This window comes from Neoarius graeffei, chromosome 22 (genome assembly GCF_027579695.1).
Source record: "Neoarius graeffei isolate fNeoGra1 chromosome 22, fNeoGra1.pri, whole genome shotgun sequence".
NCBI lineage: Eukaryota > Metazoa > Chordata > Actinopteri > Siluriformes > Ariidae > Neoarius > Neoarius graeffei.
In genome coordinates, this window is record NC_083590.1 from 4,497,250 (window position 1) to 4,521,205 (window position 23,956).

The 23,956-nt window shown below is 43.7% G+C and overlaps 1 protein-coding gene across 1 annotated transcript in view; it reads right to left on the reverse strand.

The window, feature by feature from the left end:
• LOC132870543 (NACHT, LRR and PYD domains-containing protein 12-like) overlaps window positions 1–23,956 on the reverse strand; it is an 80,826-nt gene that overhangs the window by 12,706 nt on the left and 44,164 nt on the right. The window contains exons 7-9 of the mRNA XM_060904220.1: window positions 22,254–22,427; window positions 11,835–12,008; window positions 7,695–7,868 (exon numbers count right to left, since the gene is read on the reverse strand). Coding sequence (XP_060760203.1) covers window positions 7,695–7,868; window positions 11,835–12,008; window positions 22,254–22,427 — 522 coding nt within the window. The remainder of the gene's footprint in view (window positions 1–7,694; window positions 7,869–11,834; window positions 12,009–22,253; window positions 22,428–23,956) is intronic.

The window sequence follows — 23,956 nt, forward strand, 5'->3', positions numbered from 1 at the left end:
AGCTGGTGAAGACATATAATAATAATAATAATAATAATAATAATAGAACTATGCTACTGCCGGACTGACAGTTCAGACCTGCATCACGGAGCAGTTGCCTGTGTTGTTTAGGTTGCCAGCACTAACTTTTGTCGTCCGATCAGAGGATTACCATTCAAGTTTTACTCGTCCTTGCACAGACTTTAGTCGTCTCGGACGATCGGACGTGGGATTTTTCGAGCATAGCACTTCTTTCAAAAATTCAATGTTTTAATGATCTTTCCTGCTCATTCAAAAATAAAAATTCCAAAATCTATTTTCCTGTAAAAATTTAAAACCAAGGATCAGCAAAGTAGCAGCAATAAAATAAAAAACTACACCAGTTTCCCCTTCATCAGGTAAACCACACAACCATCTAAATGTAAACAGTGAGGAAGGAACGTGCTTTCTGCAGCCTCAACTCTGTTACAGCTAAATCAGGCTTCAATCACAGTTCTGTACTGAAATGGAGGAAAGTCAGCATCTCCACATGCTCTTGTGAGAGACTCGCTGTAGCTCCGCCCACCAGACAAACCAAATCCAAAAATAAATCAATTAACTCGTTAATACCTCAATTATAAAATAATGACTCAACTAAACAAACACCAAAACAAACAAACACTTCCTGTTCACCCAGACCACTTTACACACACAAAATACCCATATTTACCATTTCCATTAAAAACACCCCTGTCAGAATGGACCACACCACCAAACACCCCTATTTCCCTGTGGTGGTACAGTCCCCCACTTTCCCACTGGAACCAGGAGGTGGTGGTGGAGTTGAACGGCGGTGAATGAAACTGGATATGGGGTTGTGTTAGGACTGGGACTGTTTTGGCCTCTAGAGGCTGCTGTTATTCCCTGTTTTTTGTCTATGTTTGTTTTGGCCTCTACAGGTCGCCACTGTGTCCTGTGTTTTGTGTTGGTGTTGATTGCCTGTTTTCATTAGTGTCACCTGTTTACAATTTATTTTGTGTATTTATACCCCCTGAGTTCAGTCCGCTTGTCACGGAATCTTTGTGCTGTTATGTTTAGCTCCAGTTACCTCTGTTCTGTGTTCCTTGCCGTTGTCTCTTTGGTTTTGCACTTTGCTTTTCTTTTTGGACTTTTTGGACTTTGTGTTTACTGTTTTTTGATATTCTGAGCATTGGTATTTTGCCTTTTCTTTTCTAGTTTTTTGCTTTTGTTTTTAACTTTGACCTTTTGGATATTTTATTTTTCCCTTCATCTTCTGAGCGTTTTTTGGATTATATTTTTGTTTGGACTGTAAATATTGTAAATAAACTTTTTGATTCTTTTCTACTTCCGCCTCATGCCTCTGCACTTGAGTCATCCCCTGGTGGCCTTGTGGGGGTTTGCTGGATTATCACACCAACGAACCAGGTTCGAATCCCAGCAAAACCCTAACAGAAAGACTCCGTCATGACCGACTCAGCAGAGGCTGCTTCAACTGTCTACCCGGCCAACCTTCAGGGAATTATGGCAGCTCCGACATGCTTCGGAGCGACCATGGACGCTCATGGACGAATGCTCACCAGCCAACTTGAGGCCCTTGCTCACCACGAGGAACTGCTTCAGTAAATTGGGAAAACCATGACACAGCTGACACCTCTGCCTGCATCTCCTGTTCCTGCTCCAGTGCCTCCCGCTACATTGTCTCCTTCACCTCACGAACCCAGCCTTCCTGTACCACAGAGGTATGACGGCAAGCACGGTGAGTGCCGGGAGTTCCTTACCCAGTGCCAACTCACCTTTGAGCTCCAGCCTACCACCTACACTATGGATCGCCGCAAGATCGCCTTTGTGATAACCTTGTGAGCTGGTAAGGCACGAGCTTGGGCAACAGCTATCTGGCAGAGACGGGGACCCGAGTGCTCTGATTTTGAACTATTTACTGAAGAGATGCTTCGGGTCTTCGACCAGGCGGACATCAGTACCGACACAGCCAGAAAGCTCATGTCCATCCGGCAAGGAGGAAGCGTCGCAGATTACGCCATCTCGTTCCGGACGCTCGCAGTAGTAAGTGGATGGAACGAGACTGCCCTGGTGTCAGCCTTCCACCATGGTCTGTCTGACCCCATCAAGGATGGCCTGGCCTCTACTGGATGCCCAAGTGACCTCAAAACTCTCATCTCACATTCTACTCGTCTGGACAACAGGATGAGAGAACGCCGCCAAGTCCTGAGCCCCCCCAGCCTCCCTACCTCTACCTGGAGCCCGTCTACCTCCTCCAGTGACTGTCCAGAACCCATGCAAGTGGGTCATACTCGCCTCTCTGCATCTGAGAGGGAGCGCAGAAGGAGGGACAAGTGCTGCATCTACTGTGGCAAGCCTGGTCACTTCCGAGCATCATGTCCCGAACTCTCGGGAAAAGGACCGCCCCGTCCAGCCGAGGGAGGGTTGTGACGGGGCCTACCCTCTCTCCCGGACTCCCTGACCAAGGAATCTACATCCTGGTCTCCATCTCCTGGGGTGAGTCTGTCCACTCTTGTCAAGCTTTGTTAGACTCAGGGGCAGCTGGGAACTTTATAGATATTCACTTTGCCCAAAGTATCAATGTCCCGACTGCACCTCTTGAAGTCCTACTGTCTGTGTCTGCCCTCGATGGCCAAGCGTTAGGTGATGGAAGAGTCACCCAAGTTACTTCTCCAGTGTTCCTCCAGTCTCAAGGTCACAAGGAAGAAATATCCCTGCACCTGATTCCTTCACCTGAGTTCCCAGTTATTCTAGGCCTTCCTTGGCTTACTCGCCACAACCCTCGCATAGACTGGGTAACAAGCCAGGTTGTGGAATGGGGCCCTGCATGCCATGCCTCTTGTCTGCTCTCTAGCTCTCCTGTGTCTCCTGCCAAGCCCCCTGATCTCACCGAGTTATCTCAAGTTCCCACAGAGTACTGGGATCTCAAGGAGGTCTTCAGCAAGAGCAGGGCCGCCGTTCTTCCTCCGCACCGGGCCTACGACTGTGCCATCGACTTGCTCCCTGGGACTACCCCTCCTCATGGCAGACTGTTTTCCCTCTCTCACCCAGAACGCAAGGCCATGGAGGAATACCTCAAAGATGCCCTGGTCTCTGGGTTCATTCGACCCTCCACCTCACCTGCTGGTGCCGGCTTCTTCTTTGTCAGCAAGAAGGATGGGGGGCTCCGACCATGTATTGACTACAGGGGTCTGAACAAGATCACTGTGCACAATCGATATCCCCTTCCGCTGATGTCCACAGCTTTCGACCTGCTCCAAGGCACCACCGTCTTCACCAAGTTGGACCTACGGAACGCATACCACCTCATCCGTATCCGACAGGGAGACGAGTGGAAGACTGCCTTTAACACCCCGTCTGGCCACTACGAATACCAGGTGATGCCCTTCGGACTCACCAACGCACCAGCTGTTTTTCAGGCCCTAATCAACGACGTCTTGAGGGACATGATTAACCTGTACATTTTTGTCTACCTCGACGACATCCTTATCTTTTCCAAGACCGTGCAGGAGCACCGCCACCATGTCCGCCAGGTTCTCCAGAGGCTGCTACAGAACAATCTGTTCACCAAGGCCCAGAAATGCGAATTTCATGTTCCCGAGGTCTCCTTTCTGGGTTTTATTGTACGGACAGGCCAACTCCAAATGGACCCAGCCAAGACCCTGGCCGTCCGGGACTGGCCCACTCCCAAGTCTGTCAAAGAGGTTCAGCGGTTCTTAGGATTTGCTAACTTCTACCACAAGTTTATCAGGAACTTTAGTTCTGTAGCAGCACCCATGTCGGACCTCACCAAAGGGACAAGTGGATCTTATGTCTGGTCTCCTCAGGCAGAAAAGGCGTTCAAAGACCTCAAGGACTGCTTCTGCACGGCACCCATTCTGGTCCTCCCGGACACCTCCCAACCATTCATCGTGGAGGTGGACGCCTTGGACAGTGGTGTCGGCGCGGTGCTCTCTCAACGTTCGGAAGGAAAGCTACACCCCTGCAGTTACTTCTCCCACCGCCTGAGTCCTGCGGAGTCCCGGTACGATGTGGGGGATCGAGAACTGCTAGCGGTCAAATTGGCCCTTGAGGAGTAGAGGCACTGGCTGGAGGGAGCGCAACATCCATTCCTGGTCTGGACTGACCACAAGAACCTGGAGTACCTCCAGCAAGCCAAGAGACTGAACCCACGACAGGCTAGGTGGGCCCTGTTTTTCAGTCGGTTTGACTACACCCTCTCGTACCGCCCCAGCTCCAAGAACACCAAACCTGACGCACTGTCCAGGCTGTTCTCTGCCACTAACAGGGAGAGTGAAGTCGGGCCTATTATCCCTGTGTCCCGGATTGTGGCCCCTGTCAGCTGGGGTATTGAGGAGGCCGTCTGACGAGCCCAACGCCAGGACCCCGGTCCTGGGACGGGGCCACCGGGCCTCTTGTACGTCCCACATCAAGCCCGGGCCAAGGTTCTCCAGTGGGGTCACTCTTCCCCTCTCACCGCCCACCCAGGAGCTTGGAGAACCCTGGACTTCCTGAAAAGATGCTTCTGGTGGCCTAACATGGAGAAGGAAGTAAGGTCATTTGTCCTGTCCTGTGAGGTCTGCACCAGAACCAAGAACCTGTGACAGCGTCCCCAGGGTCTCCTGCATCCTCTGACCATTCCCCAGCATCCCTGGTCCCACATGGGAGTCGACTTCATCACGGGTCTCCCTGAGTCTCAAGGTAACACTGTCATTTTGGTTATAGTCAACAGATTCTTGAAGGCCTGCCGCTTCATACCACTGTGCAAACTCCCTTCTGCTCTTGAAACAGCCAAACTTATTTTTAATCATGTCTTCCGAGTCTTTGGTCTCCCACAGGACATCGTCTCAGACCGAGGGCCCCAGTTCTCCTCCCGAGTGTGGCACGGGTTCTGCAAGGTCATCAGAGCCATTGCCAGCCTCTCCTCTGGGTTTCACCCACAGTCCAATGGTCAGACGGAGAGGCTCAACCAGGACCTGGAAACCACCCTGCGAGGCCTGGCTATGGATAACTCGACATCGTGGAGCACCTGGCTGCCATGGGCAGAGTATGCCCACAACACCCTGCAGTCATCGGCCACCAAGCTGTCGCCATTCCAGTGCCAATTCGGGTTCCAGCCACCTCTGTTCCCGGACCAGGAGGAGGACGCGGGGGTGCCTTCGGTCAACCAATATGTGAGATGGTGTCGCAAGACCTGGAGCAAGGTCAGGAAGACCCTCATCTAGACCTCCAGAACCAACCAGACTCAGGCCAACCGCCATAGAAGACCTGCCCATGCTTTCCACCCTGGGCAGCGGGTTTGGCTGTCCACTAAGGACCTTCCGCTGTGGGTGGAGAACCGCAAGCTTGCTCCTCGCTACATTGGCCCCTTCAAGGTGGTGCGCAGGGTGAACCCTGTCTCCTACCGGCTCCAGTTGCCCCGGACTCTGAGGATCAACCCCACATTCCATGTTTCCCTGTTGCGGCCTGTACTGACGTCCACATAAGCCCCTGCCCCTAGGAACCCCTCCGCATCTTCCAGGGTCAGACTGTGTTCACCGTGCATCGCCTGCTTGACTCCCGCCGGGTCCGCGGCGGGCTGCAATATCTTGTGGACTGGGAGGGCTATGGTCCTGAGGAGCGCTGCTGGGTTCCCGCTCGGGACGTCTTAGATAAAGAACTGTGTCGGGACTTCCATTCGGCCCATCCGGATCGCCCTGGGAACGTCAGGAGACGCTCCTAGAGGCGGGGGGTCCTGTTAGGACTGGGACTGTTTTGGCCTCTAGAGGCCGCTGTTATTCCCTGTTTTTTGTCTATGCTTGTTTTGGCCTCTAGAGGTCGCCACTGTGTCCTGTGTTTTGTGTTGGTGTTGATTGCCTGTTTTCATTAGTGTCACCTGTTTCCAATGTATTTTGTGTATTTATACCCCCTGAGTTCAGTCCTCTTGTCACGGAGTCTTTGTGCTGTTATGTTTAGCTCCAGTTACCTCTGTTCTGTGTTCCTTGCCGTTGTCTCTTTGGTTTTGCACTTTGCTTTTCTTTTTGGACTTTTTGGACTTTGTGTTTACTGTTTTTTGATATTCTGAGCGTTGGTATTTTGCCTTTTCTTTTCTAGTTTTTTGCTTTTGTTTTTAACTTTGACCTTTTGGATATTTTATTTTTCCCTTCATCTTCTGAGCATTTTTTGGATTATATTTTTGTTTGGACTGTAAATATTGTAGATAAACTTTTTGATACTTTTCTACTTCTGCCTCATGCCTCTGCACTTGAGTCATCCCCTGGTGGCCTAGTGGGGGTTTGCTGGATTATCACACCAGCGAACCAGGTTTGAATCCCAGCAAAACCCTAATAGGTTGTTTTACAAAGTTTTAACCAATAAATGAGAATATTTTAACAGCCAGTGTGGATGTCTGCATTTCTTGATCCCAGATAATGTTTCTACAGATGAGAGATGAACACGACAAAGCTGAAGGAGGGAATATTTCAGTTTGGACACAAACGTGTTTAAAAAGCCGGGAGGTCTTTCCCTGCACTTCTTAAGCAACCGAGTTCGTTCAAATGGAGTTAATCTTGAGTGAACGGTGATAAATGACACAGTGAACAGTAAAACAGTACAGAAACAGTAGCAGCAGTTCAGCTCCTAGCTGTTTTTGTCGATAAACGGTTTAGTGCTTGCTCCCGCGCGTCACCGCTCCGTCCCTCACACTCCATTTAAGAAATCTACATTTAAACCATATTTTTGTTTTGATTCTAGAATCCTGTGTAGATATCGAAACGTGCTCTAAATAAATGTTTCCGCTCTATCGGTGCAGTTTCACGATAAATGGAGATGTTCGTTATTCAGGCTGTCACTTTTTCCCCAAACATCAACTTCACCGAGATCAAACCCAGAAACCCTTCACTTTGGCCACGCCCATAAACAGGAGGTGCAGAATTTTCATTGTGGGTTTGTGAGAAAATATAAAATTCTCCAGACATCTGCAAACTCGTGCAGTCAGCAGCAGCACCATCTCCAGCTGTAAACGTCGCCGTGACATTATGACGTCGCTGTAACGTTTAAAAGTGGAAATGGTATTTGGACTGTGAACAGGTGCGCTGTGAATAACAGGTTGTTAGTTGCTTCTCTGTTCCAACTCCATCAACAAATCAAGAGACTCTGCATTTCCAATAAACATTACAGCTCATAACATGAAGACCATAAGACGGCTTTTACCATTAACGTTAGCCAACTAGCTAGCTAACTTCCTGAGATGAACCTTCATCCAGTGAGCCGACCTGCTTCCTCTTCATATGCTCCGACAGAGAGGATGTGCTTCCATAACAGCTAAGGTCAGCTTTACAAACTGGGTCATTCACAACCTTTCCTTTCAGAGTTCAGTGTGAAAAGCTCCCACACTTTGGAGGTTTTTGTTTTTGAAGCTGCCTTCGCGCTTTTGTGAATTTCTCTCCAGTAAGCGCGAACGTCAAAGCATTCCGAGTTAGCGCGAAAAACACACGTGATGATGTCACCAACTAATCAGCTATTACATCAGTTGGGAACTAATTTGGTCATCAGTTTTAGTCAATGAACTCGATTAATCGTTACACCCCGAGTGAACAGAAACAATCTTCCTCCTCAGGACGCTGATGATGAAGTTAAAACCTCTGCTTCAGTCTCACTATTAGAGAATGGGTCTTACTGAGGAGCAGGTCATGTGACTCTCAGAGAGATGATCTTACCTCAGTGTCTCCAGTTTACAGTGAGGATTCTCCAGTACAGCACAGAGACGCTTCACTCCTGAGTGTCTGAGTTTATTAGAGGACAGATTCAGGTATCTCAGGTGTGAGGGGTTTGATCTCAGAGCTGAACTCAGAGCAGCACAGCCTTCATCTGAGACACCACAATCCCACAACCTGCAGAGACACAATGACACACACTTCATCAACAGATTTTCATCTTGGTTTAATACTGACTTTAAAGATGATGAGTGTAAAATTAATTTTATTATTCAGAATGTCATGAGGATTTAATATCACCTGTTTATTCTCATTAACAGTGTCATTAATAATGATAATACTGAGTGTTATATTGAGTTTCTCTCCTCTGTTGTGTGTGATATTAAACCATCAGCAGCTGAAGCTGAACAGAGAACAGCAGAGAGACCATGAACTTTAATCAGAGAGAGAGAGAGAGAGAGAGACTGAATCTCAGATGGGTCTCTACTAGACTTATAGTGCACTACACAGGGGCAATAAACTTGTTTCTCCGTCGTCTACACAGTGCATTTATAGAACACTATAGATTTATATTATTGGAGAATCAAGGAAGTAAACAAAGATCATTCCATATAAATCCTACAAACATTCAGCCACTCGTTCTCGAGACAGCGCGAGAACAAGAATCTCACACAAATGGGAATAAACCCCAAAGCGTGAAGACAATAAAATTAACGCTTCAGTCCTTGAAAAAATCTCCCAGTTTTACGGCCCAATGTGGGAGCAGCACCCAAAACATACTCACCCGAAAAACAATTCCACTTGCCCAGAGCTTGACTTTATTTTGGAGAGGACAGAATGCAGTGGATTTTTTTTTAATAGGTGAAGCAGCATCATTATGATAAATCCACAAAACCATCACACCAATATATGCAGACACATTCAGAAAGAAAAGTTCTAGTAGTAGAGGAATTCATAATTTAGGGCATATTAAGCTGTGGAGAGTTTTGAATGAGTATAATAATAATAATAATAATAATAATAATAATAATGCAGCTTTGTTTCTGTTATCAGAGGAACCCAGTCCTGTACAAAATGTCACCGTGGAACCAGAGTGTAGAAATGAACCGACAGTTCAAGAGAGTTCTACACACACACACACACACACACACACACACTGAACTTTACAACAGCTGCACACATGTGAAACAGAAATAAATCAACTAAAGCAGGAAAAAACTATTTTAGATAAAACTTTTATTGTCCGTTACACACTGATCAACGTGAGTGACTCAGTTGTGCTTTTGAATCGAAAATAAATGAAAAGAGAACTGAACATTAACCGTTTACTGAAATTATTATTACAGGGTGATTATAGTTACTATATACCGTAACTACAGCTACAACTGGAATGTGCTGATTCTGTTAGCGTTTGTAATTATTGTACCGACCACTATTAGATAAAATTAAAATAAAATCTTACAATACTGTTTGAAAGTCTAGAGCAAGATATTTTGTTATTTTACAAATAATGACACTTCAGATATTGTTTTAACAATAATAAGCATCACTGTATAAATGACAGAGTGCAGATAGCTGTGTAACTACATGTCCGTGGGGTTATTGAGACATGGAGGGGTGGGGATAAGATCTAGCCCACAGTTTAGGTCAGAGCCCTTTGAGAGTAAATGCTTTGGCTTTCACAACATTCTGTTCCCAAAAACTGATGTCGGGAAAAAGTCTTTACACAAAGAAGGTTTTCTTGCTTCTGTAATTTTTTTTAAACTGTTCTTCTGTGTCGGGACTCTTCAGGAAAAAGAATGTATATGCCAACGTGCAGCTAATGCTAACGCTCGGCTACAAATCTGCACCGTCACTCCAGTCGTTTCGAGGAATTTTGCACGGATCAGAACCGCTAATAAACTCTCAGTTCCGTGTATATCTATCCTGTGCTTCTTTCTGACTAAGATTGTCCAAGTAATCCAGTAGTAGAACTTTTTTAGCTGTAGTTTTCTTCGGACAACAGCAACAGACACTGGACATCTCCGCTCGGCTTCAGTATGTGAACAGCCAGTCAGCGGGTCCCGTATGTGTTTATGATTTTTATGTCACGATTTACAACCAATGGGAGACACCCTTTGTCGGCTGTCCACCAATCACAGGCTCCCATGCCACAATGGCAGAATGTTGATAAAAATTTAGAAAATAAAAATATTATTACGAAATATATGAAACCATCAAAAACAATAAAAAATGGTAATATATATACTGGTTAGAGGTAAGGAACATTATTCAGTGATATCGTTTATTATTAACTCCAATCGTGATATAAAAGTTTCAAGTTTGACACCTGCCCGCTTCAACCGCGCTGCTGGCACACGATGTCCTTGACCCTCGTCGATCTGAGCCAATTGGTATAATTACGTCATTGCGTGGACCCCTCTGAGCCAAGCTTTTCCAGTACACTCAAACACACGCATACTTCGACAAATTATAACCAAAAACAAGGAAACGTGAATGATTTCCTCAAAATATTTTTGTACTTTTATATATTGCCGTGTTGATGAATAAAACTTAACACATTTCCCGTGAAACGAGACGAGCTACTTTAGACTGGTTCCCTGCTCTCTTAGCGCAGAGTGAGGATACAGTCCATGTCTCTGACGCTTGGTAGGATTCATTTTATTCAGGAACCAGTCCAGGAAAACACGATTTTCAATAGACACAGGTGAACTTTGTTTTGAGGAGGAGTCAGATGTCATGATGCATGATTCACTTTGCATAATAATAATAATAATAATAATAATAATAATAAAACTTGAAGTATGCAAATATTTTAACAGCCAGTGTGGATGTCTGCATTTCTTGATCCCAGATAATGTTTCTACAGGTGAGAGATGAACACGACAAAGCTGAAGGAGGGAATATTTCAGTTTGGACACAAACGTGTTTAAAAAGCCGGGAGGTCTTTCCCTGCACTTCTAAAACAACCAAGTTCGTTCAAATGGAGTTAATCTTTAGTGAACGGTGATAAATGACACAGTGAACAGTAAAACAGTACAGAAACAGTAGCAGCAGTTCAGCTCCTCGCTGTTTTTGTCAATAAACGGTTAGTGCTCGCTCCCGCGCGTCACCGCTCCGTCCCTCACACTCCGTTTAAGAAATCTTCATTTAAACCAAAGTTTTGTTTTGATTCTAGAATCCTGTGTAGATATCGAAACGTGCTCTAAATAAATGTTTCCCCTCTATCGGTGCAGTTTCACGATAAATGGAGATGTTCGTTATTCAGGCTGTCACTTTTTCCCCAAACATCAACTTCACCGAGATCAAACCCAGAAACCCTTCACTTTGGCCACGCCCATAAACAGGAGGTGCAGAATTTTCATTGCGGGTTTGTGAGAAAATATCAAATTCTCCACACATCTGCAAACTCGTGCAGTCAGCAGCAGCACCATCTCCAGCTGTAAACGTCGCCGTGACATTATGACGTCGATGTAACGTTTAAAAGTGGAAATGGTATTTGGACTGTGAACAGGTTCGCTGTGAATAACAGGTTGTTAGTTGCTTCTCTGTTCCAACTCCATCAACAAATCAAGAGACTCTGCATTTCCAATAAACGTTACAGCTCATAACATGAAGACCATAAGACGGCTTTCACCATTAACGTTAGCCAACTAGCTAGCTAACTTCCTGAGATGAACCTTCATCCAGTGAGCCGACCTGCTTCCTCTTCACACGCTCCGACAGAGAGGATGTGCTTCCATACCAGCGAAGGTCAGCTTTACAAACTGGGTCATTCACAACCTTTCCTTTCAGAGTTCAGTGTGAAAAGCTCACACACTTTGGAGGTTTTTGTTTTTGAAGCTGCCTTCGTGCTTTTGTGAATTTCTCTCCAGTAAGCGCGAACGTCAAAGCATTCCGAGTTAGCGCGAAAAACACACGTGATGATGTCACCAAATAATCAACTATTACATCCGCTGGGAACTAATTTGGTCATCAGTTTTAGTCGACGAACTTGATTAATTGTTACACCCCGAGTGAACAGAAACAATCTTCCTCCTCAGGACACTGATGATGAAGCTAAAACCTCTGCTTCAGTCTCACTATTAGAGAATGGGTCTTACTGAGGAGCAGGTCATGTGACTCTCAGAGAGATGATCTTACCCCAGTGTCTCCAGTTTACAGTGAGGATTCTCCAGTCCAGCACAGAGACGCTTCACTCCTGAGTCTCCGAGTTTATTAGAGGACAGATCCAGGTGTCTCAGGTGTGAGGGGTTTGATCTCAGAGCTGAACTCAGAGCAGCACAGCCTTCATCTGAGACACCACAATCATACAACCTGCAGAGACACAATGACACACACTTCATCAATAGATTCCCATCTTGTTTTAATACTGACTTTAAAGATGATGAGTGTAAAATTAATTTTATTATTCAGAATGTCATGAGGATTTAATATCACCTGTTTATTCTCATTAACAGTGTCATTAATAATGATAATACTGAGTGTTATATTGAGTTTCTCTCCTCTGTTGTGTGTGATATTAAACCATCAGCAGCTGAAGCTGAACAGAGAACAGCAGAGAAACCATGAACTTTAATCAGAGAGAGAGAGAGAGAGAGAGAGAGAGACTGAATCTCAGATGGGTCTCTGCTAAACTTATAGTGCACTACACAGGGGCAATAAACTCGTTTCTCCGTCGTCTACACCAATGTTTCCCAATCACTGTGCCGCAGCACATTAGTGTGCCGTGAGAGATCATCAGGTGTACTGTGGGACATTATCCAATTTCACTTAATTGTTCCGAAAATTATTTATTTCCTGCAAATAATTTGTCTTCGTTCGTCTATGCCAGCGACGTATAGTGACCGGCAGAACAATTAAATACTCTTCCAATAGATGGCAGCAGGTAGCTAATTAACCTGTGTATCTACCTGTTGCCATTCAAACAATAGAATTAGTAATGCTTCGGATGTGACAGCGGTGATAGCGATAGCAGGGATGAGAGTTTTCTGCTTTTCGGCGGATTTCCGCTTTTTCTGAGTAAAAATTTACCTTTTTATTTTATGCCTAATCCGTTGAGATTTTTTTTTTCATTTATTGAGGGGGGTTGGGCGGCACGGTGGTGTAGTGGTTAGCGCTGTCGCCTCACAGCAAGAAGGTCCTGGGTTCGAGCCCCGGGGCCGGCGAGGGCCTTTCTGTGCGGAGTTTGCATGTTCTCCCCGTGTCCGCGTGGGTTTCCTCCGGGTGCTCCGGTTTCCCCCACAGTCCAAAGACATGCAGGTTAGGTTAACTGGTGACTCTAAATTGACCGTAGGTGTGAGTGTGAATGGTTGTCTGTGTCTATGTGTCAGCCCTGTGATGACCTGGCGACTTGTCCAGGGTGTACCCCGCCTTTCGCCCGTAGTCAGCTGGGATAGGCTCCAGCTTGCCTGCGACCCTGTAGAAGGATAAAGTGGCTAGAGATAATGTGATGTGATGTGTGAGGGGGGTTGGGGTGTGTTCCTTCGTGACACTCAAGCGTAATATATTCCTACGACGATGTTACATGTTTACATTTTCGCCATCTTTAGTCTCTCCAAGTCTCGTGGTAGAATACGTGTTATCTGTAATTGGCCAAAACATCGATGGCGAGAGCATGATAGCCAGTCATAACAGCTCTTACAAAAGAGAGGACTGACAAGCTTTTGTCTTTGGCCAAAAAGCTGAAGAAGTTGAAATGATCAAATGAAAATGAGAAGTGACTGAACTATAAATAATTGTATAAAGTGCACATAGACATTATCCCATAAACTTAGCATTCGTTTGATTTAATACATTGAACATGTATATGATAGTCAGTAAATCTGAATTAATGCTGACAGTTTTGAAAACTTAAATATTTCAAAAGACTTCTTGAAGAAATCATATGCAACTAATGTAGGGTGACCTGACGTCCCGGTTTTACCGGGACAGTCCCGATTTGGGGTTGTGTGTCCCGAGTCCCGACAAAAGTCTGTCGGGACACGGATATGTCCCAGTTTTCGCCACTCGCGACGTTTGCGACTGAGCAGCGTGGGAATCATTAGCGGAGAAATGTCTGCATTTACTATTTTGATGAATTGACTGGAATCGCAAACTTTCCTGGTTACTGCCCCCTGGCCCTGTGGCATGGGTGTTTATTTAGCCACATTATTCCAGACAACAGAACGTGTTGCCATGCAACAATAAAATAAACATTAACTGGCGCGAATGTTCTTTGTCTAGCAGCTAGCAGCAGTAATGCCACAGGAATTATGCCCAAAAGAAAATGTACCTTTTCCAAAGATTTACAGGGCACCTACCCCTTCCTCCGAGAGGTGCAGAACAATGCGCACGGAGCCGACTGCACACACTGTAAGTGCTTTGTTCTTGTACTGAGTTGGGTAGCCTATGTTGCAAATGCTGTGCGCTCCTGTGGGGGCTTTCCTCGGGCTGTCGCCCCTCTCCTCCTTTACTGCTGTTTTGTTTGAGTGTATATTCTCAAATCACTCGTCTCTTTTTTGTTTCTGTTTAACATACCATTCTGACAGTTTGGCCATATTGCTGTGTTGAACAGCTTGTTGCACCTTCCATTAAAGTGTTCACTTTTGTACACATCTTGCTTTATTCATTCAGTTGTGGGGAATGGTTAGTAAGGTTGATTCTGACCTAGGCTATGTTGAGGTCACATATCTACTTTTTAAGTTCATGCTATAGTGCATACAATTTTAGAGATATAGCCTACATGTGCATATGCATTCTTCTTGGTGTTCTCACAAACAGGTGAAATAAATCAGTGTAAATGTGGCCTATGGACATAGCCTGGCCTATTCTCAGCCATTACAAAATCTGTTGTCTGACCATAATTTAACTGATCTGTATACCACTATGCTACTAGATAACAAAATGCCTGTTTGTTTTATTTCATGTGAGATGTTGATAAATGTGAGCTTCAACAAAATGATAAGAGCACCTCTCTGAGTGTCACGTTTACGTAAAAAAAAAGGTGTGCGTGCACGAGCATGGTCGCGCGCAAAAGTGTCCCGGTTTCAGACTCAGGGAATCTGGTCACCCTAAACTAATGAGGACATAGGGAGAAAAGGTCAGTCACCCTAAGAAATTTTATTTCATATATGAACATTTTGATAATTAATAGAACTTAAGTTTAATGTGAATTTAGTTTGTCATTTTTGTTGATCATGAATTATAACCATACCCTTGAATGTAGAATGTGATTTTATTTTGAATTCAAACAATACTCCTATTGATTTGATACACATTTTCATGTAAATATATAAAAAAGACAACAGATATTTTTTATCTGCTGCAGCTCAGATTGCAGGAAAAGTGGTTTGTAAGGCCTTATTTTTCAAAATTTTCCTGGGGGGGGGGGGGAAATCCAGGGTATCCCCCCCATTGGCTTTGGCTTTATAAACACACACACATTTTTGTTTGGTGGTGTGACGTGAGATTTTTCAAATGTAAAATATGTGCCGTGGCTCAAGAAAGGTTGGGAAACACAGTGCATTTATAGAACACTATAGATTTATATTATTGGAGAATCAAGGAAGTAAACAAAGATCATTCCATATAAATCCTACAAACATTCAGCCACTCGTTCTCGAGACAGCGTGAGAACAAGAATCTCACACAAATGGGAATAAACCCCAAAGCGTGAAGACAATAAAATTAACACTTCAGTCCTTGAAAAAAATCTCCCAGTTTTACGGCCCAATGTGCGAGCAGCACCTAAAACATACTCACCCGAAAAACAATTCCACTTGCCCAGAGCTTGATTTTATTTTGGAGAGGACAGAATGCAGTGGATTTTTTTTAATAGGTGAAGCAGCATCATTATGATAAATCCACAAAACCATCACACCAATATATGCAGACACATTCAGAAAGAAAAGTTCTAGTAGTAGAGGAATTCATAATTTAGGGCATATTAAGCTGTGGAGAGTTTTGAATGAGTATAATAATAATAATAATAATAATAATAATAATAATAATAATGCTGGAGCTTTGTTTCTGTTATCAGAGGAACCCAGTCCTGTACAAAATGTCACCGTGGAACCAGAGTGTAGAAATGAACCTACAGTTCAAGAGAGTTCCACACACACACACACACACACTGAACTTTACAACAGCTGCACACATGTGAAACAGAATTAAATCAACTAAAGCAGGAAAAAACTATTTTAGATAAAACTTTTATTGTCCGTTACACACTGATGAACCTGAGTGACTCAGTTGTGCTTTTGAATCGAAAATAAATGAAAAGGGAACTGAACATTAACCGCTTACTGAAATTATTATTACAGGGTGATTATAGTTACTATATACCGTAACTACAGCTACAACTGGAATGTGCTGATTCTGTTAGCGTTTGTAATTATTGTACCGACCACTATTAGATAAAATTAAAATAAAATCTTACAATACTGTTTGAAAGTCTAGAGCAAGATATTTTTTTATTTTACAAATAATGACACTTCAGATATTGTTTTAACAATAATAAGCATCACTGTATAAATGACAGAGTGCAGATAGCTGTGTAACTACATGTCCGTGGGGTTATTGAGACATGGAGGGGTGGGGATAAGATCTAGCCCACAGTTTAGGTCAGAGCCCTTTGAGAGCAAATGCTTTGGCTTTCACAACATTCTGTTCCCAAAAACTGATGTCGGGAAAAAGTCTTTACACAAAGAAGGTTTTCTTGCTTCTGTAATTTTTTTTAAACTGTTCTTCTGTGTTGGGACTCTTCAGGAAAGAGAATGTCTATGCCAACGTGCAGCTAATGCTAACGCTCGGCTACAAATCTGCACCGTCACTCCAGTCGTTTCGAGGAATTTTGCACGGATCAGAACCGCTAATAAACTCTCATTTCCGTGTATATCTATCCTGTGCTTCTTTCTGACTAAGATTGTCCAAGTAATCCAGTAGTAGAACTTTTTTAGCTGTAGTTTTCTTCAGACAACAGCAACAGACGCCGGACATCTACGCTCGGCTTCAGTATGTGAACAGCCAATCAGCGGGTCCCATATGTGTTTATGATTTTTACAACCCTGATTCCAAAAAAGTTGGGACAAAGTACAAATTGTAAATAAAAACAGAATGCAATAATTTACAAATCTCAAAAACTAATATTGTATTCACAATAGAACATAGACAACATATCAAATATTGAAAGTGAGACATTTTGAAATTTCATGCCAAATATTGGCTCATTTGAAATTTCATGACAGCAACACATCTCAAAAAAGTTGGGACGGGGCAATAAGAGGCTGGAAAAGTTAAACGTACAAAAAAGGAACAGCTGGAGGACCAAATTGCAACTCATTAGGTCAATTGGCAGTAGGTCATTCACATGACTGGGTATAAAAAGAGCATCTTGGAGTGGCAGCGGCTCTCAGAAGTAAAGATGGGAAGAGGATCACCAATCCCCCTAATTCTGCGCCGACAAATAGTGGAGCAATATCAGAAAGGAGTTCGACAGTGTAAAATTGCAAAGAGTTTGAACATATCATCATCTACAGTGCATAATATCATCAAAAGATTCAGAGAATCTGGAAGAATCTCTGTGCGTAAGGGTCAAGGCCAGAAAACCATACTGGGTGCCCGTGATCTTCGGGCCATTAGACGGCACTGCTCACATACAGGCATGCTTCTGTATTGGAAATCACAAAATGGGCTCAGGAATATTTCCAGAGAACATTATCTGTGAACACAATTCACCGTGCCATCCGCCGTTGCCAGCTAAAACTCTATAGTTCAAATAAGAAGCTGTATCTAAACATGATCCAGAAGCGCAGACGTCTTCTCTGGACCAAGGCTCATTTAAAATGGACTGTGGCAAAGTGGAAAACTGTTCTGTGGTCAGACGAATCAAAATTTGAAGTTCTTTATGGAAATCAGGGATGCCGTGTCATTCGGACTAAAGAGGAGAAGGACGACCCAAGTTGTTATCAGCGCTCAGTTCAGAAGCCTGCATCTCTGATGGTATGGGGTTGCATTAGTGCGTGTGGCATGGGCAGCTTACACATCTGGAAAGACACCATCAATGCTGAAAGGTATATCCAGGTTCTAGAGCAGGGGTGTCAAACTCATTTTGGTTCAGGGGCCATATACAGCCCATCTGATCTCAAGTGGGCCGGACCAGTAAAAGAGTTACAAAATAACCTTTGTCAACTCCAAACCTTTAGCATTGTTTCTTTCAGTAGGCTATGCTTTATGCTTCAGCCTACATTTGTAGGCTACATAATCACTGATCACAAGGGATCTAGATTATTACACATTTATTCACAGAGAGGCCAATGGATTTGAAATAAAATGCATTCCACTCTCAAACAACTGGTTTATTTTTATACAGTTGAGTGAATACATTTTTACATCTGACAACCTGAACCAACTCCCCACACTAAACTCAAGTGGGAGCTATGAAGAAAGTAGCCTAAACATCCTGCTTAAAAATGTGAATGTGCAAATTTATGAAAAATAAAATTAAATTAACAAACATAAAAGTTATAGCAGTGCATGAGCAAAACGATTAGGCTACATCAGATCAAACTATTTTGTAGGCTAGGCCTACTGAAGCTGAGAATGATATACTGCACAATATTCATTGTCTTTTAAAGTGAAACCATGCAGAGTCTTATTTTCAAAGAACTGCATTCTTCAGACTGCAAACATTTGTGAACATTACAAGAATTAGGCCCAGGCCTTAATGCTGATTAACCTCCCTCCCCGCTTTCTCTCACCAAGTCTATCGGCTGCTGCTGGCTCCTGACACTTGGCATCTTTTAGCCTTCACGAGGGCATCGATATCAGGTTTCAAATCCCGAGTAGCAGCACATTTCACAATGTCATTCAAGTGTGCGTTTGATAACCTTGAGCGGTGCTTTGTTTTGTTGAGGTTCATGACAGAGAACGCCTGTTCACAAAGATAGGTAGTCCCAAACATGGATAAAACCTTTGCAGCCAGGGTTGTTAATTTGGGGTACCCTGGCAAGAGATATTGATAAAATGTGTCTAAGCCCACCGATGCAAATTTCTGCTTCATATCGGAATCACATTGCAAGTCAGTTATCTCAAGTTGGATGTCAGAGGGCATATCAGAAGCATTGACTGTAAATGGCGAGCGAAAAAAGGCAAATTCGTCCTCAAGTTCACTGAAAACCTGAAATCTCCACTCGAACTCCTGCAGCAATTCTGTTATCTTGTCTTTGTATTGATCCAAATCAGCATTATGTTCGGTCGCACGCATAGCTGTGAGCAATGGGAAATGAGAGGTGTCACCATTAGATAGCTGTGTCTCCCAGAGTGACAGTTTCAACTTGAATGCGTGCACGCTATCGTAAAACTGAGTGCCAACTTTTCTGCGGCCTACAACATTTTGTTAAGATTATTCAGGTGCTGTGTAATATCCACCATAAAGGCCAGATCCCGCACCCATTCCGGGCATTTAAATTCCTCTCCTGGTCTGCCCTTTTTCTCCATGAACTGTCCAATTTCCTCTTGTAGTTCAAAGAAACGCTTGAGTACGGCACCTCGGCTTAACCACCGTACTTCAGTGTCGTATGGTAAACCAGCCGGAATGTAATTATCACTGAGAAAACAGTCAAACTGACGGTGATTCAGACCTCACGCTCTGATGAAATTTACAAGCCTGCACTTTCTCTCTGAATTTTGTCGCAACGCCTGCCTTTCTCCCGACCATTGATGGGGAGCCATCTGTAGCCAAACTGACAGCACAGGACCAGTCCACTCCGACCTTGTCCAGCACTCTAACGAGACAGCTGAATGTGTCATTCGCTGTTGTTGTGTCCTTCATAGGCACCAACTCAAGGAACTCCTCAGTGACGGTCAAAGTCTCATCAACAGCACGAATAAATATGCACAGTTGTGCAACATCTGTGACATCGGTGCTCTCATCAATTGCAACCGAAAATGCAATAAATGACTTGATTTTGTCATTCATTTGGCTGCCCAAGTCGTGAGAGATCTTCAACCCTATTTGCAGTAGTGTTCCTTGACAGACTAACGTTGGCAAAAGCAGATTGCTTTTCAGGGCACACGACTTCTGCAGCCTTCAGCATGCATTTTTTCACGAGTTCACCATCAGAAAATGGCTTGGATGCTTGCACCAACTTGTTTGCAATAAGGTAGCTAGCTTTCACTGCTCCATCACTGACCTCACGGCTGCGAGTAAATGCAGACTGCTGTTTCTTCAGACCAGCTAACAATTTGTTTATCTTCTCTTTTCTTAATTGTCCATACAAATTGTGAATTTTTTCTTTATGATGAGTCTCATAGAGGCGCTGAATATTATATTCTTTAAGCACTGCAACCTGTTGATTACATACCAAGCACACTGGTTTTGTATTCACCTCTGAATAAATAATACTCAGTCCATTTTTCCTGGAAAACTCTGCACTCTACGTCAACTTGTCTTCTTTTTGACAAAGACATTTTGGTAATGGGGGTATCACTCTTGATAATTTTCATAGCAACTTAATAGTGATGAGGCAAGACTGCCATTCATGGAATCAGACAGCATATCTGGGCACGTTGCTAAAATGTGCTGTTTATTTCCTGATCTCTCGTTATGTCAGTGCTGCTTCTTTTGGCTGCCCCTAGTGGCTGAATTGAGCATTTTGGTTATTTCTTTAAAAATTAATAAGTCGTCACAGGAAAGGATTAACTTTTTTTTTTGACATCCTTAGAAATTTTTTCTCTACAAGTCGGGAGCTGGATTAAACCATCTGGCAGGCCGGATCCGGCCCGCGGGCCGTATGTTTGACACCCCTGCTCTAGAGCAACATATGCTCCCATCCAGACGACGTCTCTTTCGGGGAAGACCTTGCATTTTCCAACATGACAATGCCAAACCACATACTGCATCAATTACAGCATCATGGCTGCGTAGAAGAAGGGTCCGGGTACTGAACTGGCCAGCCTGCAGTCCAGATCTTTCACCCATAGAAAACATTTGGTGCATCATAAAACGGAAGATACGACAAAAAAGACCTAAGACAGTTGAGCAACTAGAATCCTACATTAGACAAGAATGGGTTAACATTCCTATCCCTAAACTTGAGCAACTTGTCTCCTCAGTCCCCAGACGTTTACAGACTGTTGTAAAGAGAAAAGGGGATGTCTCACAGTGGGAAACATGGCCTTGTCCCCACTTTTTTGAGATGTGTTGTTGTCATGAAATTTAAAATCACCTAATTTTTCTCTTTAAATGATACATTTTCTCAGTTTAAACATTTGATATGTCATCTATGTTCTATTCTGAATAAAATATGGAATTTTGAAACTTCCACATCATTGCATTCCGTTTTTATTTACAATTTGTACTTTGTCCCAACTTTTTTGGAATCGGGGTTGTATGTCACGATTTACAACCAATGGGAGACAGCAGCTGAAGTTGAACAGAGAACAGCAGAGAGACCATGAACTTTAATCAGAGAGAGAGAGAGAGAGACTGAATCTCAGATGGGTCTCTACTAGACTTATAGTGCACTACACAGGGGCAATAAACTCGTTTCTCCGTCGTCTACACAGTGCATTTATAGAACACTATAGATTTATATTATTGGAGAATCAAGGAAGTAAACAAAGATCATTCCATATAAATCCTACAAACATTCAGCCACTCATTCTCGAGACAGCGTGAGAACAAGAATCTCACACAAATGGGCAGAAACCCCAAACCATAACGGTTTCACCTCTCAGTGGCGGAGGCAGATAAATGTCAGTGTAATTTATGATTATGTTCGTTTGTCTAATTATTTTTTCATCCCTCAAAAAATAGGGACCACAAATAAAAAGTGCTGTAATTTCAACACCAGTCGTCCAATTTAGACGCGAGTTTCTCAAAATAAAGCTGAAGGTCTGCACTTTGAGCTCATCTTCATTATTTCATTCCATCAACAATATACTGTGGACGACAATAAAAACCCCAATAATTATTTATATCCACGTCAGGGCTGGATTTAGGGGGTTCCTGGGTTGGGATATGCCCCGCCCCCAACCGGTCCCTGCACTGCATCAAGACTTTTTTAGGACCGCATTATCTCCTGAATTAATTTACGAATCTCATGTCAAACCTAAAGCTTGCAGGTCAAAATACGGTTGAAAAAAAAAACAGTTAAAAAATAATGAGTTTGGACCTTTTATCCTCTCCATCTCAGAAACTAATGCAGATACGAGCCTGAAATTTTACACACTATTAATGGGAACAGCGACATTATTCAAAAAGTACGAAGCAAATCTGAGATGGACAGTTGGGAACATTTTTAGAAAATCTGGTGATTATTCATTTCCATTCATTCAATTTCTAAAAATTACATTTCAGACACATCGCAGTCGGATCAAGTCCCGTTTTGTGCTGCAGCTTCTCACATACATACATCTGACCCAAAGACTCTGTGACAAATCATCAGTGTGCAGTGAACAGAAACAATCTTCCTCCTCAGGACACTGATGATGAAGCTAAAACCTCTGCTTCAGTCTCACTATTAGAGAATGGGTCTTACTGAGGAGCAGGTCATGTGACTCTCAGAGAGATGATCTTACCCCAGTGTCTCCAGTTTACAGTGAGGATTCTCCAGTCCAGCACAGAGACGCTTCACTCCTGAGTCTCTGAGTGTATTATAGGACAGATCCAGCTCTCTCAGGTGTGAGGGGTTTGATCTCAGAGCTGAACTCAGAGCAGCACAGCCTTCATCTGAGACACCACAATCATACAACCTGCAGAGACACAATGACACACACTTCATCAACAGATTTCCATCTTGGTTTAATTGCGGTTGTAAAGATGACGCGTCTCTTGTTGGACTGTCTCCTGGCTCTTGTCCAATCACAAGATATTAATAATGACGACTGAAACGTTACCACTGTTACTGACAATTATTAACATTCAGTTTATTAGAGGTGCAAATGTTTCAGCACAAAGTAAATAAAGGTTGAAGAGTTGGGTTTTGTAGAATTTCTCTGTTTGACTATTTGTCATGCTCACATATTTAACTGTAAATACATATATATTATTTACCAGCTGGGAGGTCCGTATCGTGAAATTCCGTGACCGAGGTCTTGAAAGTACTGAGCGAGGCCCTCTGGGTCGAGGTCAGCATTCAAGGCAGAGGTCACAGTATTTCAGCATACGGACCGACCTTAAGCTGGTAAATAATATATTTAATTTTTCTTTACCAAATTCTAACAGAAAACGAGAGCGCCCGAAAGGGAAAACCGAGCCGATGCAAGCCGCCATTTTGAATCCTCATTCACGGCTGTCATGCAAATGGCTTCCTCCTCGGTATACAAGTGCACTTCCATGGCAGGAAAAAACTACACTTTGCTGCCTATGTAGTCCCCTATTTATACAAAATTGAGTCATTCAGGATTCAGCCATGTTTTTGCTCGGCGTTAGCAACAGTTACAGGTTTTTAACTTTCTCCTGAAATGTTTTCTTTTGGCGGCACGGTGGTGTAGTGGTTAGCGCTGTTGCCTCACAGCAAGAAGGTCCTGGGTTCGAGCCCCGTGGCCGGCGAGGGCCTTTCTGTGTGGAGTTTGCATGTTCTCCCCGTGTCCGCGTGGGTTTCCTCCGGGTGCTCCGGTTTCCCCCACAGTCCAAAGACATGCAGGTTAGGTTAACTGGAGACTCTAAATTGACCGTAGGTGTGAATGTGAGTGTGAATGGTTGTCTGTGTCTATGTGTCAGCCCTGTGATGACCTGGCGACTTGTCCAGGGTGTACCCCGCCTTTCACCCGTAGTCAGCTGGGATAGGCTCCAGCTTGCCTGCGACCCTGTAGAAGGATAAAGCGGCTAGAGATAATGAGTTGAGATGTTTTCTTTTATTTCTTCTTCCTCAGGGTAGTAAAATTCGCTTTCGCTGTGAACACTGTCGTTACCGCTATCCATGCTGTAAAATTAATGCTATTCTCCTGAGAAATGCGAAAATAAATGTTGACAAAAATTGCTACTATGTTTGTTGTTGTGAACGAGTGAGTCAGCAGAGGTCTGTAACTGGGGTTTGTATTTGATATGGACCCGCTCGCCAGCCAATCAGATCGCAGGATTTGATGGAAACCGGACCGCGAAAAAAATAAATTTTAATTAATTTCTTTTATGTAAAAGTGATTCTGGGGAGAAACGATCACTTAAAGAGAGAGAGAGAGAGAGAGAGAGAGAGACAGAGAGAGAGAGAGAGAGAGAGAGCATTGGCACCTGGGGATTTTATTTTATTTAGAATTGGAAGCCTTTATTTGTTGCTTCTGTG